The sequence below is a fragment of the Orcinus orca genome, chromosome 1 (assembly GCF_937001465.1).
Source record: "Orcinus orca chromosome 1, mOrcOrc1.1, whole genome shotgun sequence".
NCBI lineage: Eukaryota > Metazoa > Chordata > Mammalia > Artiodactyla > Delphinidae > Orcinus > Orcinus orca.
The window spans coordinates 12,607,905-12,621,490 of record NC_064559.1 but is presented as its reverse complement, the minus strand read 5'-3'; the positions used below and the strand labels follow the sequence as shown (position 1 = coordinate 12,621,490).

The 13,586-nt window shown below is 37.3% G+C and overlaps 1 protein-coding gene across 5 annotated transcripts in view; it reads right to left on the bottom strand.

Annotated features, from left to right (window-relative positions):
- TAF1A (TATA-box binding protein associated factor, RNA polymerase I subunit A) overlaps window positions 1-13,586 on the bottom strand; it is a 34,271-nt gene that overhangs the window by 18,674 nt on the left and 2,011 nt on the right. For 4 of the 5 annotated variants that reach the window (XM_049706007.1, XM_049706014.1, XM_033430437.2 and 1 more), the window contains 3 exons: window positions 9,861-10,030; window positions 5,479-5,592; window positions 168-366 (listed from right to left, as the gene is read on the bottom strand). In XM_049706007.1, the coding sequence (XP_049561964.1) occupies window positions 168-366; window positions 5,479-5,592; window positions 9,861-10,030 (483 nt within the window). Of the gene's footprint in view, window positions 1-167; window positions 367-5,478; window positions 5,593-9,860; window positions 10,054-13,586 lie in introns of all 5 variants that reach the window. The other variant, XM_033430443.2, reaches the window with a different exon arrangement.

The window sequence follows — 13,586 nt, the reverse complement described above, 5'->3', positions numbered from 1 at the left end:
TCAGAAATTTTATAAAGGATGATCAAGAATTTTACATCCACAGAAATGTCTGTTCTCTGTACTATCTGGATAAAGCCAAGCTTGGAAGTAGGGGAATTAGATTACTCCTCCAGACCCCTTCTGTCCCTCTGAGTCAGTCTTACTACTTATTACTCATATTCACTCACCAAGCTGAGACAATTCCATCTTCTTTTTAGACCAAATATAATACTGCAAAAGCCCTTTATAGGCCTGAATAAGGTTGATTAACACTTCCTGAGAAGACGACTTTTCACCGTATCGCCATGTCTCTGCCTGGCTGAGATTTCTGTTCGCATCCTCAAGCATACCATGATGCAGAAGGTATAATGCATGTTGTAAGGAGATCTGCAATAATAAGAAAAAGCCCACCGTCATATAGGTCATTAGATAACCCTTAGTCAAAAAGCTCAGTAAATATATGATACATTCAGGCTAAGACCTTGGTAGGACACAAATGTTGGAGCAATATTGTCCTCATTATCAAAACTTTCAATCTAACAGAAAGACAAATGAAAAATTATCATTATGTAAATGAGAACTAAATTATATAAACTTACAAACAGAAGGCAGTGTGAAAAGAACAGGGACGTTGAAGACAGAGTCCAGGCTCAAATGCTACTTTAAAGCTACATAAACCTGAGTAAGTTACTCTCACCCTTTGTGAGTCTCCTCTTTTATATGGAACAATTATTATTAACCCTTTTGAAGGGCATTAAGGGGATTAAGTGAGATGATATATTTGTATACCACCTAATACCTAGTTTAGCCCATAGCAGACAATAAATTATTTTATACATGTTCTATAAACTCAGAGAAAACATCTTAATAAGGGGTGTTGAAGAATGGCACTGGTTCAAATGGAAAGTGTATGCCTGATACAGGAGAAGCAATAAGAATAATTCCACACAGAAGGGAGGGGCAATATAGGTGTGGTGATCTTAATAAGAGGTACAAACTAATATGTGTAAAATAAGCTACAAGGATACTTTGTACAACACAGGGAATATAGCCAATATTTTACAATAACTGTAAATGGAGTATAAGCTTTAAAAATTGTAAATCACTATACTGTACACCTGTAACTTACACAGTATTATACAGCAACTATACTTCAATTAAAAAAAAAGAATAATTACACAAAGAACGAGTAATACAAATAGGGAGGACATTAAGGAGGAGAATAATGGGAAGTACAGTTAATCGTCTGAACAGAGTCAGAGTTCAAACCTTCATCTTAAACTACTGTAATAATTTCTCAACTGGTGTCTCTAATCCTGCCCCCGTTAATCCATCTTCCACGTGACCGCCAAGGAAATCTCATTAGTCATTTGTGTAAAATCCTTCAACAGTTCCCATTGCCTATAGAATAAAAATCTAAGCTCCTTAGAAATGGCACACAGAGTTCAGCTTCCCCTGGCTTCTACCCACATGATTTTTAGAGTAACTAAAGCATTAGACACAGAGCTATTAAACTCTTTATTATCTCCTGCCATGCTAGACTACTCTTTCCCGCAGTATGCACTGTGAATACCCACTAGCTTTATCAGACTCATCTCAAGCCTCACTTCTTTCTTTTCCGACTCCCCTATTCATTCAATCCCAGCCCTTTCCAAAATTCCAGAGAGCCGACCATTTTCCACTTTGTCTTCTCCCTGTACAGTACACTTCTACTATGGCACCCATAACCATTTATTCCATTTACATGCCTGTCTCCCCCTACTGCAAGAACCACGGCTAGCACATTGTCTAGAAAACAGCAGCAGGTGTTTTTAAAATTGTTAACAGCAAAACATGTTTTATTGCCTATCCTAACTACCACCCTCAGACTCCAGAGTATGAAATAAGGTTCCTCTCAGGTTTCCTTACTTCAACTGAATAGATTCCATGAGCTTAAAAGGATCTAGCCAATAATTTACTTAAAACTCTACCTTCCCTCCCCAATCAAATGGCTATCCAGTTTCTCCCTGAAAGAAGAAAATGGGAGCACACAACACCAAGGCAGACTATTCCCTTTTTCCAATTGTTCACTTACAAAATTCTTCCTAAAGTAGAACCATATGCTGCCTCCATTTAGTTTCTACTTGTAATGTATGTGGTCTACCAGAAAATAAGATCATAAGGGAGAACATGGCACATAAAAGAAGCAAAAAACTTTTCCTAAATTAATAAAATCTGAAAAGAATCCTAAACTAGGTAAAATCATTTTTCAAAATTAGAGAGCAGTGGGAATATAAAATGCTACAGCCACTATGGGAAACACTTTGGTGAGTCCTAAAAAAGTTAAACATAGAATTATATGTTCATACATACTTTATATATATATATATATATATAATATATGTATTTGTATATATGACAAAAAATACGATCCAGCAGTTCTAGTCCTAGGTATATATCCAAAGGAATTGAAAGCAGGAACTCAAACAGATACTTGCACGCCAATGTTCACTGCAGTGTTATTCACAATAGCCAAAAGGTGGAAACAACCAAACAAGAGATGAAAGGATAAACAAAATTTCACAGATACATACAATAGAATATTATATTGTATTAAGCCACAGAAAGGGATAAAGTCTGATACATGCCAACACATGGATAAATCTTGAAAACATTATGCTAAGCGAAACAGCAGAACATAAAAGGACATATATTATACAATTCCACTTATATGAAATACCTAGAATAGGCAAATGCATAGACACAGAAAACAGATCGGAGGTTACCAGGGCCTGGGAGGAGGAGGGAATGAGGAGTTATTGCTTAATGGGTACAGAGTTTCTATTTGGGGTGATGCAAAAGTTTTGGAAATACTAGTGAGGGTTACACAACAATGTGAATGTAATTAATGCCACTGAATTACACACTTAAAAATGGCTAGAATACCACATTTTATGTTATACATATTTTACAGCAATATAAAAATATTTGGAAAATAGGAAAAGTAAAAACAAAAAACCAGAGGGTAAATATTTTAGGCTTTGCAGGCCATATGGTCTCTATCACAACTCTGCCATTGTCCTACTAAAAGCAGCTACTGACAATATGGTGATGAATGGGTGTGGCAATGTTCCAATAAAACTTTGTTTGGAGACACTGAAAAAAAATTAAAAAGCAAAGCATTTAAAAATTTTATTGAGAAAGTGCTTTTAGTCTCATATATACCAGAGAGAGGGAGATGTCATAACATTTTGGAGTGTGTCAATTCTTTTGGATAAGGCTTTTATTAAAGGAGAAAGTTCCACCTAAACATTAGAAACATTGAAACATTTTCACACATGGATCAGAAGAGTCAATATTGTGAAAATGTCCTTACTACCTAAAGCAATCTGTAGATTCAATGCAATCCCTATCAAAATACCAATGGCATTTTTTACAAAAATAGAAAAAAATAATCCTACAATTTGTATGGAACCACAAAAGACCCTGAATAGCCAAAACAACCTTGAGAAAGAACAAAGCTACAGGTATCACATTTCCTGATTTCAATCTATATTACCAAGCTACAGTAATCAAAACAGGATGGTACTGGCATAAAAACAGACACATCAGACAAGTGGAACAGAACTGGGAGTCCAGAAATAAACCCATCCATGTATCGTCACCTAATATTTGACAAGGAAGCCAAGAATACTCAAAGGGCAAAGGACAGTCTCTTCAATGAATGTTGTTGGGAAAACTAGATATTTACATGCAAAAGAATGAAACTGGACCCCTAACTTACACCACTCACAAAAATTAACTCAAAATGGATTAAGGACTTAAAGGTAAGATCTGAAACTATAAAACTCTTAGAAGAAAATAGAGAAAAAAATTCCTTGATATTGGTCTTGGCAATGATTTTTTAGGGTGTGACACCAAAAGTACAAGCAATAAAAGCAAGAATAAACAAGTGGGACTACATCAAACTAAAAAGCTTCTGCACAGCAAAGGAAACCATCAACAAAATGAAAATGCAGCCTACTGAATAGGAGAGAATATTTGCAAATCAAGTATCTGATAAGGGGTTAATACTCAAAATATATAAAGAATTCATACAACTCAATAGCAAACACGACAAAAAACACATTACAATTAAAAATGGGCAGAGGACTTGAATAGACATTTTTCCAAAGAAGATACACAAATGGCCAACAAGCACATGAAAAGGTGCTCAACATCACTGTCAGGGAAATACAAATCAAAACTACAATGAGACATCACCTCACACCTGTCAGAATGGCTAGCATCAAAAAGACAAGAGATAACAAGTGTTGGTGAGGATGTGGATAAACAGGAACCTTTGTATACTGCTGGTGTACATTCTCTTCAGGATGTAAAGTGGTCCAGCCACTATGCAGAATGGTATGGAGGTTCCTCAAACAAATTAAAAATAGATCTACCATATGAGTCAGCAATCCACTTCTGCATATATATCCAAAGGTGAAATCACTATCTCGACAAGATATCTGCACTCCCATGTTCACTGCAGCACTATTCACAAAAGCCCAGACATGGAAGCAATCTAAGTGAGCACTGATGGAAGAATGGATAAGGAAAATGTTACACACACACACACACACGCACACACACATGATGGAATATTATTCAGCCACACAAAAGAATGAAATATTGCCATTTGTGACTACATGGATGGGCTCTGAGGGCATTATGCTTAGTGAAATAAGTCAGACAGAAAATTGTAATATTGTATGATCTCATTTTTATGTGGAATCTACAAACATCCGACCCATAGAAAGAGAGTAAAATGCTGGCCACAGGCTGAGGGGTGGAGAAATGGAGAAATGTTGGTCAAAGGACACAAACTTTCAATCATAAGATGAGTAAGTTTGAGGCTCTAATGTACAGCATGGTGACTATAGCACTGTTAACTTGAAAACTGCTATGAGGATAGAGCTTTAACATTCTCACCATAACAACAACAACAAAATGGTAGTTATGTGAGGGGATGGAGGCATTAACTAACCTCATTATGGTAAACATTTGGCAATATATCCATGCATCAAATCATCACATTTTACACCTTAAACTTACATGATATATGTCAATTATATCTCAACAAAGCTGGAAACAATTTTTTTCTCAAGTATTCAAATTCCCAATTTGTTTAGCTGTTTCCCTTTTCCAAAAGCATCAATTCTCAGAGATCTCAACTGACTTAAGTAAACATATTAGAATTTGGCCCATCATCATAATGAAGCACAACTGCCACCTCTGAAGGACTGATTCTGGCAGCCAGAGATACACAAAGAGAAGATACTTTCACTCAGACAACGTGGTAGGCAACAGGAAATGGAAAAGTAAATGGTTCTCACGATGCTGCTTTCTTTCAGCTTCTCTTATTGACCCAGGTGTCTTACCCCGTTTCTCATGCTTTTTACATTACCTACCTCATCACTGAGACAAGCAGTTTTAGAAATGAATGCCCCAGATGTAAATTCACAAAACCTATATACTCACCTTCAAGTAATTCATGACACCAATATTTTTCATCCGGTCAGCAAAGGTATTGAAAGTCTCCACACTGCTTTTGGGATGATAATAAAGAATTTCACTTCCAAGCCTCCAAATAATCTGTCAAAACAGAAATTACTAACAAAACTGTAAAATCCTTGCCTTAACCAATATCTAAGAAAGCTGATTTTAACACTGATTACAGTGTTAAAAAACCACCTATAGTTCCTTTTTCTAGACACCACTACCATCAACATTTTACTGTACTTTACCCAGTGAAACTAATATTATATCTTATGGGCTAAAAATCTTTTCTGCTGATTAAGTGAAAATACCAGGTAACTATAATAGTAGTTAGTAGTCTAAAGAAGGTAAGCAGTTAAGATACATATTGAAAATAACATTTTTAACTAGTATAGCAGGAAGAATATTAATGTCAGAAAACTTGGGTTCTATTAATATTGGCTTCTTCACTGCTCTCAGCCTCATCTTTATTATCTACCAAATGAGAGCTATGGACTAGATGTTTCTTGAGATCCTATCAAGTATCTACAACTATTGACTATATTTAGACTATATTTAGAGCTCCAATTTAAGAATTTTCATCAGCTATGGACAAATTTTAATAAAAATATTTTCACCCCAGACCACCAAAACTTTGGTGACAGAACTTGGAGCTCTTCTTTTGCATGGTCTATTCTCTTACCCCAATTTAAAGTACTTCAATAATAGTGACTTCAAAGTAAATTTAAGTGGATTTTAAATCAATTCCTTCTCTGAACATACATACTGATTGTTTTATGTAATCGTAATACTCATCTTCCCAACTCAGAAAGACCAAGATTTCATTTACAGAACACCAAATTGCAGTATTTTGATGCTTAAAGAAAATGTGGAGATTATCCTATCACAGTGGTTCTTAAACCTTGTTGTATGTAAGAATTACCTGGGACACCACTTAAAAATAAATATTCTAGGGATTCAGACTTCAGTTCAGTAGAACTGGAGTGCAGCACAGGAATCTATATTTTAAACAAAAGCCCTATGTGATTTAAACAGAGCCCAAACAAGTGTCTGGAAACCACTGATATAATTCTTTCATTTTGTAAAACAAACTCTGGACCAAAAGAGACTGTAACTTGCCCAATGTTTTACAAATCTATATAACTTTAGTCCATTACTAAACTTTCAATCAATGGTTAAATTTTTTTCTTTAATATTTTTTGGCTCTATTAAATATCTAACTGATGCAATGGTTACTGTAATAGTAAAAGCTACTTGAGATATTCATGTGAAGTTATTTGTGGATAAACTGTCTTTTACAGAATAAATTTAACAATATATGCCAGGCACTGTTCTAGATCCTTGCCCTTGTGTAATTTACATTCTATTGTAGAGAGACTGACAATAACCAAGAAATATAATAATTAAATTGGCAAGTATTATGGGAAAAGAATGAAGCAGGATAAAGGGATCAGGAGTGCCAGCTGGAAAGTGAAGGGGGTTGGTGTGCAGTTGCAATTTTATTTTATTTATTTATTTATTTATTTTTGGCTGCATTGGGTCTTCGTTCCTGCACACAGGCTTTCTCTAGTTGTGGTGAGCGGTGGCTCTCTTCATTGTGGTGCGCAGGCTTCTCATTGCGGTGGCTGCTCTTGTTGCGGAGCACGGGCTCTAGGCACGCGAGTTTCAGTAGTGGCTCGCGGGCTCTGGAGCATAGGCTCAGTAGTTGTGGCACATGGGCTTGCTCCACGGCATGTGGGATCTTCCCGGATCAGGACTCGAACCCGTGTCCCCAGCATTGGCAGGGGGATTCTTAACCACTGCACCACCAGGGAAGCCCCAGTTACAATTTTAAATAGTCAAGGTAGGGCTCACTGAAGGTGTGACTTGAAGGAGGGTGACCATAGTGATATCTGAAGAAAGACCTTCCTAGGTAAAAGAAGTAGCAAAGGCAAAGGCAATCAGGAAGGAGTATGGTTGTTTAAGGAAGAGCAAGGAGGCCAGTGAGGTTGGAGAAGGAGAAGCAAGTTGGACAGTAATAGGAGATCAGGTCAAAGGGGGAAAGGGAGTGGGCAGAGCATAGAGAACTTGCAGGCAATCAGAAGGACTCTGGCTCTTACTCTGACTGAAATGGGAAGACACTGCAGTGTTTTCAGCAGAGGAGTGACATGATTTGACTTATGTTTTAAAAGGACTATGTTGGGCTTCCCTGGTGGCGCAGTGGTTGAGAGTCTGCCTGCCGATGCAGGGGACATGGGTTCATGCTCCGGTCTGGGAAGATCCCACATGCAGCGGAGCGGCTGGGCCCGTGAGCCATGGCCGCTGAGCCTGTGCATCCGGAGCCTGTGCTCCGCGACAGGAGAGGCCACAACAGTGAGAAGCCTGCATACCGCAAAAAAAAAAAAAAGGACTATGCTGCATCATTAATCATTAGGAAAATGCCAACCAAAGCTACAATGAGATATCAAGAAGACAGACAATAATACGGTTGGCGAGGATGTAGGGATGTTGGGACCCTCGTATATGGCTGGTGGGAACGTAAAATGGTGCAGTCACTCTGGAAAACAGTCTAGTGGTTCCTTAAGAGGTTACATGTATTTTATGCTCCAGCAATGCCACTCCTAGGTATACACCCAAGAGAAATTACAACAAACATCCATACAAAAACTTGTACATAAAAAAAAAAATCTTGTACATAAATGTTCAAAGCGGCATTATTCATAGTAACCAAAAGTGGAAACTACCCAAATGTCTAAAAACTGATGAATTGATACATAAAATGAGATAAAGCCATACACTGGAATATTATTTTGCAGTAAAAAGAAATGATGTACTAATATGCTACAATATGGAAAGGCTTGAAAACATTATGTTCAGTGAAAGAATTCATTCACAAAAAGCCATATGCTATATGATTCCATTTATATGAAATGTCCAGAATAGAAAGTAGATAAGTGGTTGCCAGGGGCTGGGGGTTGGAAAGGAGCAACTACAAGTGGGTACAGGGTATCTTCTGGGCAAGACAAAAACTGTTCTAAATTTAGATTGCCGTAATGGTTGCACATCTCTGTGCAACTGAACTGAACTGTTCAATTTAAATGGGCAAGTTGTATGGTGTGTTAATATATCTCAATAAAAGGATCAGTCTGGTTATGCTTAAAATAGACTGCGGGCGTGGGGGAGGGCAAGAAGTCATCTAAGTGAGGTGAGAGGGACTTGAGGCCAGGCGCAGCAATGGAGGAGGTGAGAAGTACTCAGAATGCAGGGAGCGTGCTTTCAAAGTAGAGCTAACAAGGTTTTCTGATGGTTTGGATATGGGGTATAAAAGAAAAAACACCCCAGTGTTTGGCCCTCGCAATTAGATACATAAAGGAAATGTCATCTGAGATGAGGAAAATTAGGCTGGACAGGGAATATCAGAAGAGCTAGTTTAGATATGTTACTATGATATGACATACCATACTAGCTGATATTAGACATCAAGAGGTGATGCTGAGAAGACAGTTGGATACAGAAATCTGGACTTGAAGAGAGATGTCAGGACCCCAGATACACAATTGGGGATCGCCAGCACGCAGACTGAACGTAAGGCTATGAAACTGAATGAGATCATCAAGAGTGAGTTCAGATAACGATAACAACTAAGGGTTAGAGTTCGTGGGTAATCCCACGTCAGAAAGCAAAGGAGAAGAGGAGCAATCAGAAAAGGAGACTGAGGAATGGCCAGTGAGGCAGGAGAAAAAACAGAGTACTGCATCCTGGAAGCCAGACAAAGAAGCTATGTCACACAGGAGGGAATGATCTACTATGTTTAATATTGCTGACAGATCAAGTTAGATGAGCACTGAGAATCTGCCACTGGATTCAGCAACATGGAGATCACTATTGACCTTGACAAAGCAACTTGGTAAAAATGGTGATGGCTGGTGGGTAGTCTAACTGGAAAGGGTTTGGAATGGACGGGTACACACAACTCTCTCAAGGAGTTTTGCTGAAAGGCAGAATGGAGAAATGGGGCACAGCCTGTGGAAGAAGTAGGGGTCAAGAGATGATGCTAAATGGGAGAAATAACAACATGTTTGCTTGAAGATGGGGAACGTCCTACAAAAAGGGGAAAATAAGGACACAGGGAAAGAATTATTTAAATGAATGAGTATTGGGGAATCTGAAAATTCAGATTTAAAACTATATTTGTCTCCTTTAAAATGATAATAGGAAAAAGAAGTGTGCAAAAAAACGTCCTCATACAAACTCTCTACCCAAAACCACTTTTAGTAGCTTTTAGTAAAATCAATCAATAGCAAAAGCTATTCTGGGTGAAGTTCAAAAGGCAGAAAACTCCCAGGATTCTGTCCTATCTTCCAGCGGACTCAGACCTTACTTACCTCCGGTGCAATCTGTCTCTTGTTGCTATCTGAATCTTCCAAGATCTGAAAGTAACTGTGCATGTATTCTGCAGCTCGCTGCCACTGGTGCTTCAGCAGAGCTTCTTGGATAAGACTTAAACAAGCACTTGTTGTCTGAGCAAAATCCTTCTCCTGTTTTCCTCCAGTCGCTATCAGGGTTAAAGAGGAGAGTCTTGACCCACAGTGACCACAAATCAACAATTCAAGAAACATTGCTGATAAGCATAGTTTTAACAAGTAGAGCAGTAGGTATTACTTAACCCAACCCATCCCCAATTCCAAAGCTGTTTCCATTTGAAACAAACTCTTCCACCCATTTTAACTAGTTTTAGCAAATGAAAAAAATGTCTAATTAGAAGATGTCTAATTTGACATTCTTGGGCTACCGAGATCACCAGATCCTTCAAATCTGATTCAACTGTCCTTTCATCCTTGCACTAAACAATCTGGGAAGAATCTCTTAAAGAGGGCCCCAAAAGCACAGTCCCAAGTATTTAGAATGGGTAAAAATCATCAGGGTCATCCTAGGAAAGTATGGTCTTTTTTACCTACCTATGTTCTGAAAACACGAAGAGGTGCACTTTTATTTTTTAAGGACTGAGTTCCCAGTAACTCAATGGTGTAAATGCAAATGAGATTATAATAACTGTAGACATTGGCATTTATATCTCTAAAGTACTGACAATCCTCTTGTTAAGAATATTTGTGCTTAGTTACAACCCCGGTTATGAGTAACAGGTGGCATATTGCCACCTCTTCTCTTCCCACGCTACTAAAGACGCGTACAGGCCAGCCGTCTTCCATTTGGGGTACCCTCACCCCTGGGAGTACACAGAGACTAATAAGTACCATGCAAAGATAGTTTTACAGCAATCAACTTGCAGATCTTCAACTTTCTCACATACTCTTTCCTAAAGTTGATCTCCTAGGAAACTGTGCCTATACACAAGGCTTCATGATCAAAATCATATTTTACCTTAAGGTGAAAATACAGGTGTTGAGTGTTGAGAAAGTAAACGACTCTAACACATCCATTTGCAAGTCAGGTGATTTTTAATTCTTTGCTTATCAAAACTGTAGGAGAACCTAATAATTTTTTATTTTAGATCACTATGTAATTTTTTCATAAATAATTCAGAAGGAATCCAAAGACCTGATACATTGCTATAATTAAACTCCATTCATTGCCAGCTAGTTACTTATGTGACTAAACTTCCTCAGAATTTCCACCAATTAAAACAAAATACGGTAGAATTGAAGCTAAATCTTTCCTCATTCTAGGAATACGTAATATTCATCCACAGATATAAGAACTGGAAAAAAGTGATAACCTTACCCATTTTATTGAGATAAATAAGCAATAAAAATTTACCTTTAATACTTAAAATTTAACAAAACTTGTAACACTACTTATGTTATTTTGATTCGGTGGGTACAAAAATCAATTACAATGATTTCTCAATCCAGAAGAGATTTTAATACTTAAAACCTTATAGGATATTAGCAAAAATTAATTAAACGTAGATACATACTTTATGGCAAGAATAAAAGTATAAAAGAAAAAGGAACAATATAAAATTTCCATCTATTAAAAGCTTTTTCATAAATACTAAATGGATGATAATACTAAATGGATGATACTATATTATTTAGATTCCACCAAATTATTTTTTTAAGTCACATGATAATTTCATTTAAAAGTGCCAATATATGCCAAAAATTATGCCTTTTGCAACTCTCAAACTTATGATACAAGTTTTAGATGGCACCTTAGAACTGTGCAAGATAGTACCTAATTCTTCAGGGGAAAAAAAAGTAGAATACTATATCTTTTTTTTTTTCCCTTAAATATTTATTTATTTATTTATTTGGCTGTACCAGGTCTTAGTAGTGGCATGCGGCATCTTCATTGCAGCACGCGGGATCTTCAGTTGCTGTGTGCCAGATCTTTTAGTTGCCGCATGCAGGATCTAATTCCCTGACCAGGGATCAAACCAGGGGCCCCTGCATTGGGAGCACAGAGTCTTAACGGCTGGACCACCAGGGAAGTCCCAAAGATTATTTCTCTTGACCAGTGCTTTTCAAACTTTTTAAATGTACATACAAATCACCTGGGGATCCTGATGTAGTCTTAGTATCCCCAGGGAGCTTATTAGAAATGCAGAATACTATGTCCCACCCACCTCTCTGAATTAGAAGCTGCATTTAACAGGATCTACACCCAAACTCCCAGTATCAGCAGCAACACCAGGCAGCTAGGCCAAGAAAGTGACAAAATACCTCTTCCCTAAAACCTCGGTTATTCACCTAAAGGAAAACTGATCTCAGGCCAGACTCCCTTCTACCTCTCAAGTTTTCACAGCTCAAACTGGAAATCAACTTTAGACTAGGATACATAAATCCTTGGAAAATTCCCCTCCTGTCTTCCAACTGAGCCTAATTACCTCAGGAGTAGCTCTCATTTCACCCTTTGTGAGCAAAAGATAATCTTATTTGTTGCTGATAAACTTTAAGAATAACTGTCAAGGAAAATAAATTTGATGGAATGACGTACAATAAAGAACCAGTGCCACCAACCTAATTTCTAATTTCCTTGAAATAACCTGGAAACTTGTCAGCCTGTCAACGAATATTTTTTGAGCACTACCATAGCCAAGCACTATTCTAAGTGCTCACCATACAGTTTTATTCCAGATTGGTGCCCACCTTCAAAGTTTTTATTCTAGGGGACACACCCTTCAAAACGCCAAAAGAAATTTAAGAGAATAAAATATAAATAATTGTTAGGCAATTGTGTTTTCCTGTTATGGTTAATTACCACTACAATGTCAATATTACCTGCAACTATATTCTCATTGCAGACAGGAAGTATTTGGGGTTTAACAGGCTATCTGTAATATATAAAACATGTCTAAGCATGTAAATTCTGGTCTTAAACCTACTTGTTTGTGGACTGACTCAAGCTCTCTATAGAACACTGGTGACAGACACATGCCCAGGTATGCCTTAAAACTAGCAGAAACTTTAGATTACTAGTTCCCTACAAGGGGTGTGGTAGCATCCCCTCTGAAGTACCATTCATTCAAACCTGGCTCAAACCATGTACATTAATTCAGCAAAAATAAAATGAGGAAAGAGGAAGTAAACTATTATTTTTCAACACTCACTATGCATGAGGCTCTATGCTAGGCACTTTACATATATTATCCCTTTTTTCAATATATGTATCTCAATGTAGGCTTTGAGATCAGATAGGCCTAGATTTGACTCCTGATACCGGCATTAAGAATTTTAACTTCTTCTGAAGTTCAGTTCCCTCATCTCTAAAATGCCTAGCACATAGATTTACTGAGGATTAATTTACTGAGATAATTAAATGAGATGGTATTTAGATTAAAAAATAAAGAAATAAGAGCTAAACTCTAGGAGCCAGGGAATCTCAGTCAAGGGGAAAGAAAGCCAGGCTAAGAAAGATATATTTGTGGGCAATTAGAAAAGTGCTGGTTCAAATGTATTCCCAGGACTACACGACCCAACATGCCAACATACAGACAACTGCTTCTTTTATATATTCTGATAAGGAATTTATTCCATAGAAAAACTTGTTTATTTCTACATTAGATGAAAATAGAAGAAAATATTCCTTTCTTGAAATCTATTATAGATCAATTCTGTTAGAGCTTATTTCAATGCAATTCAACAGAA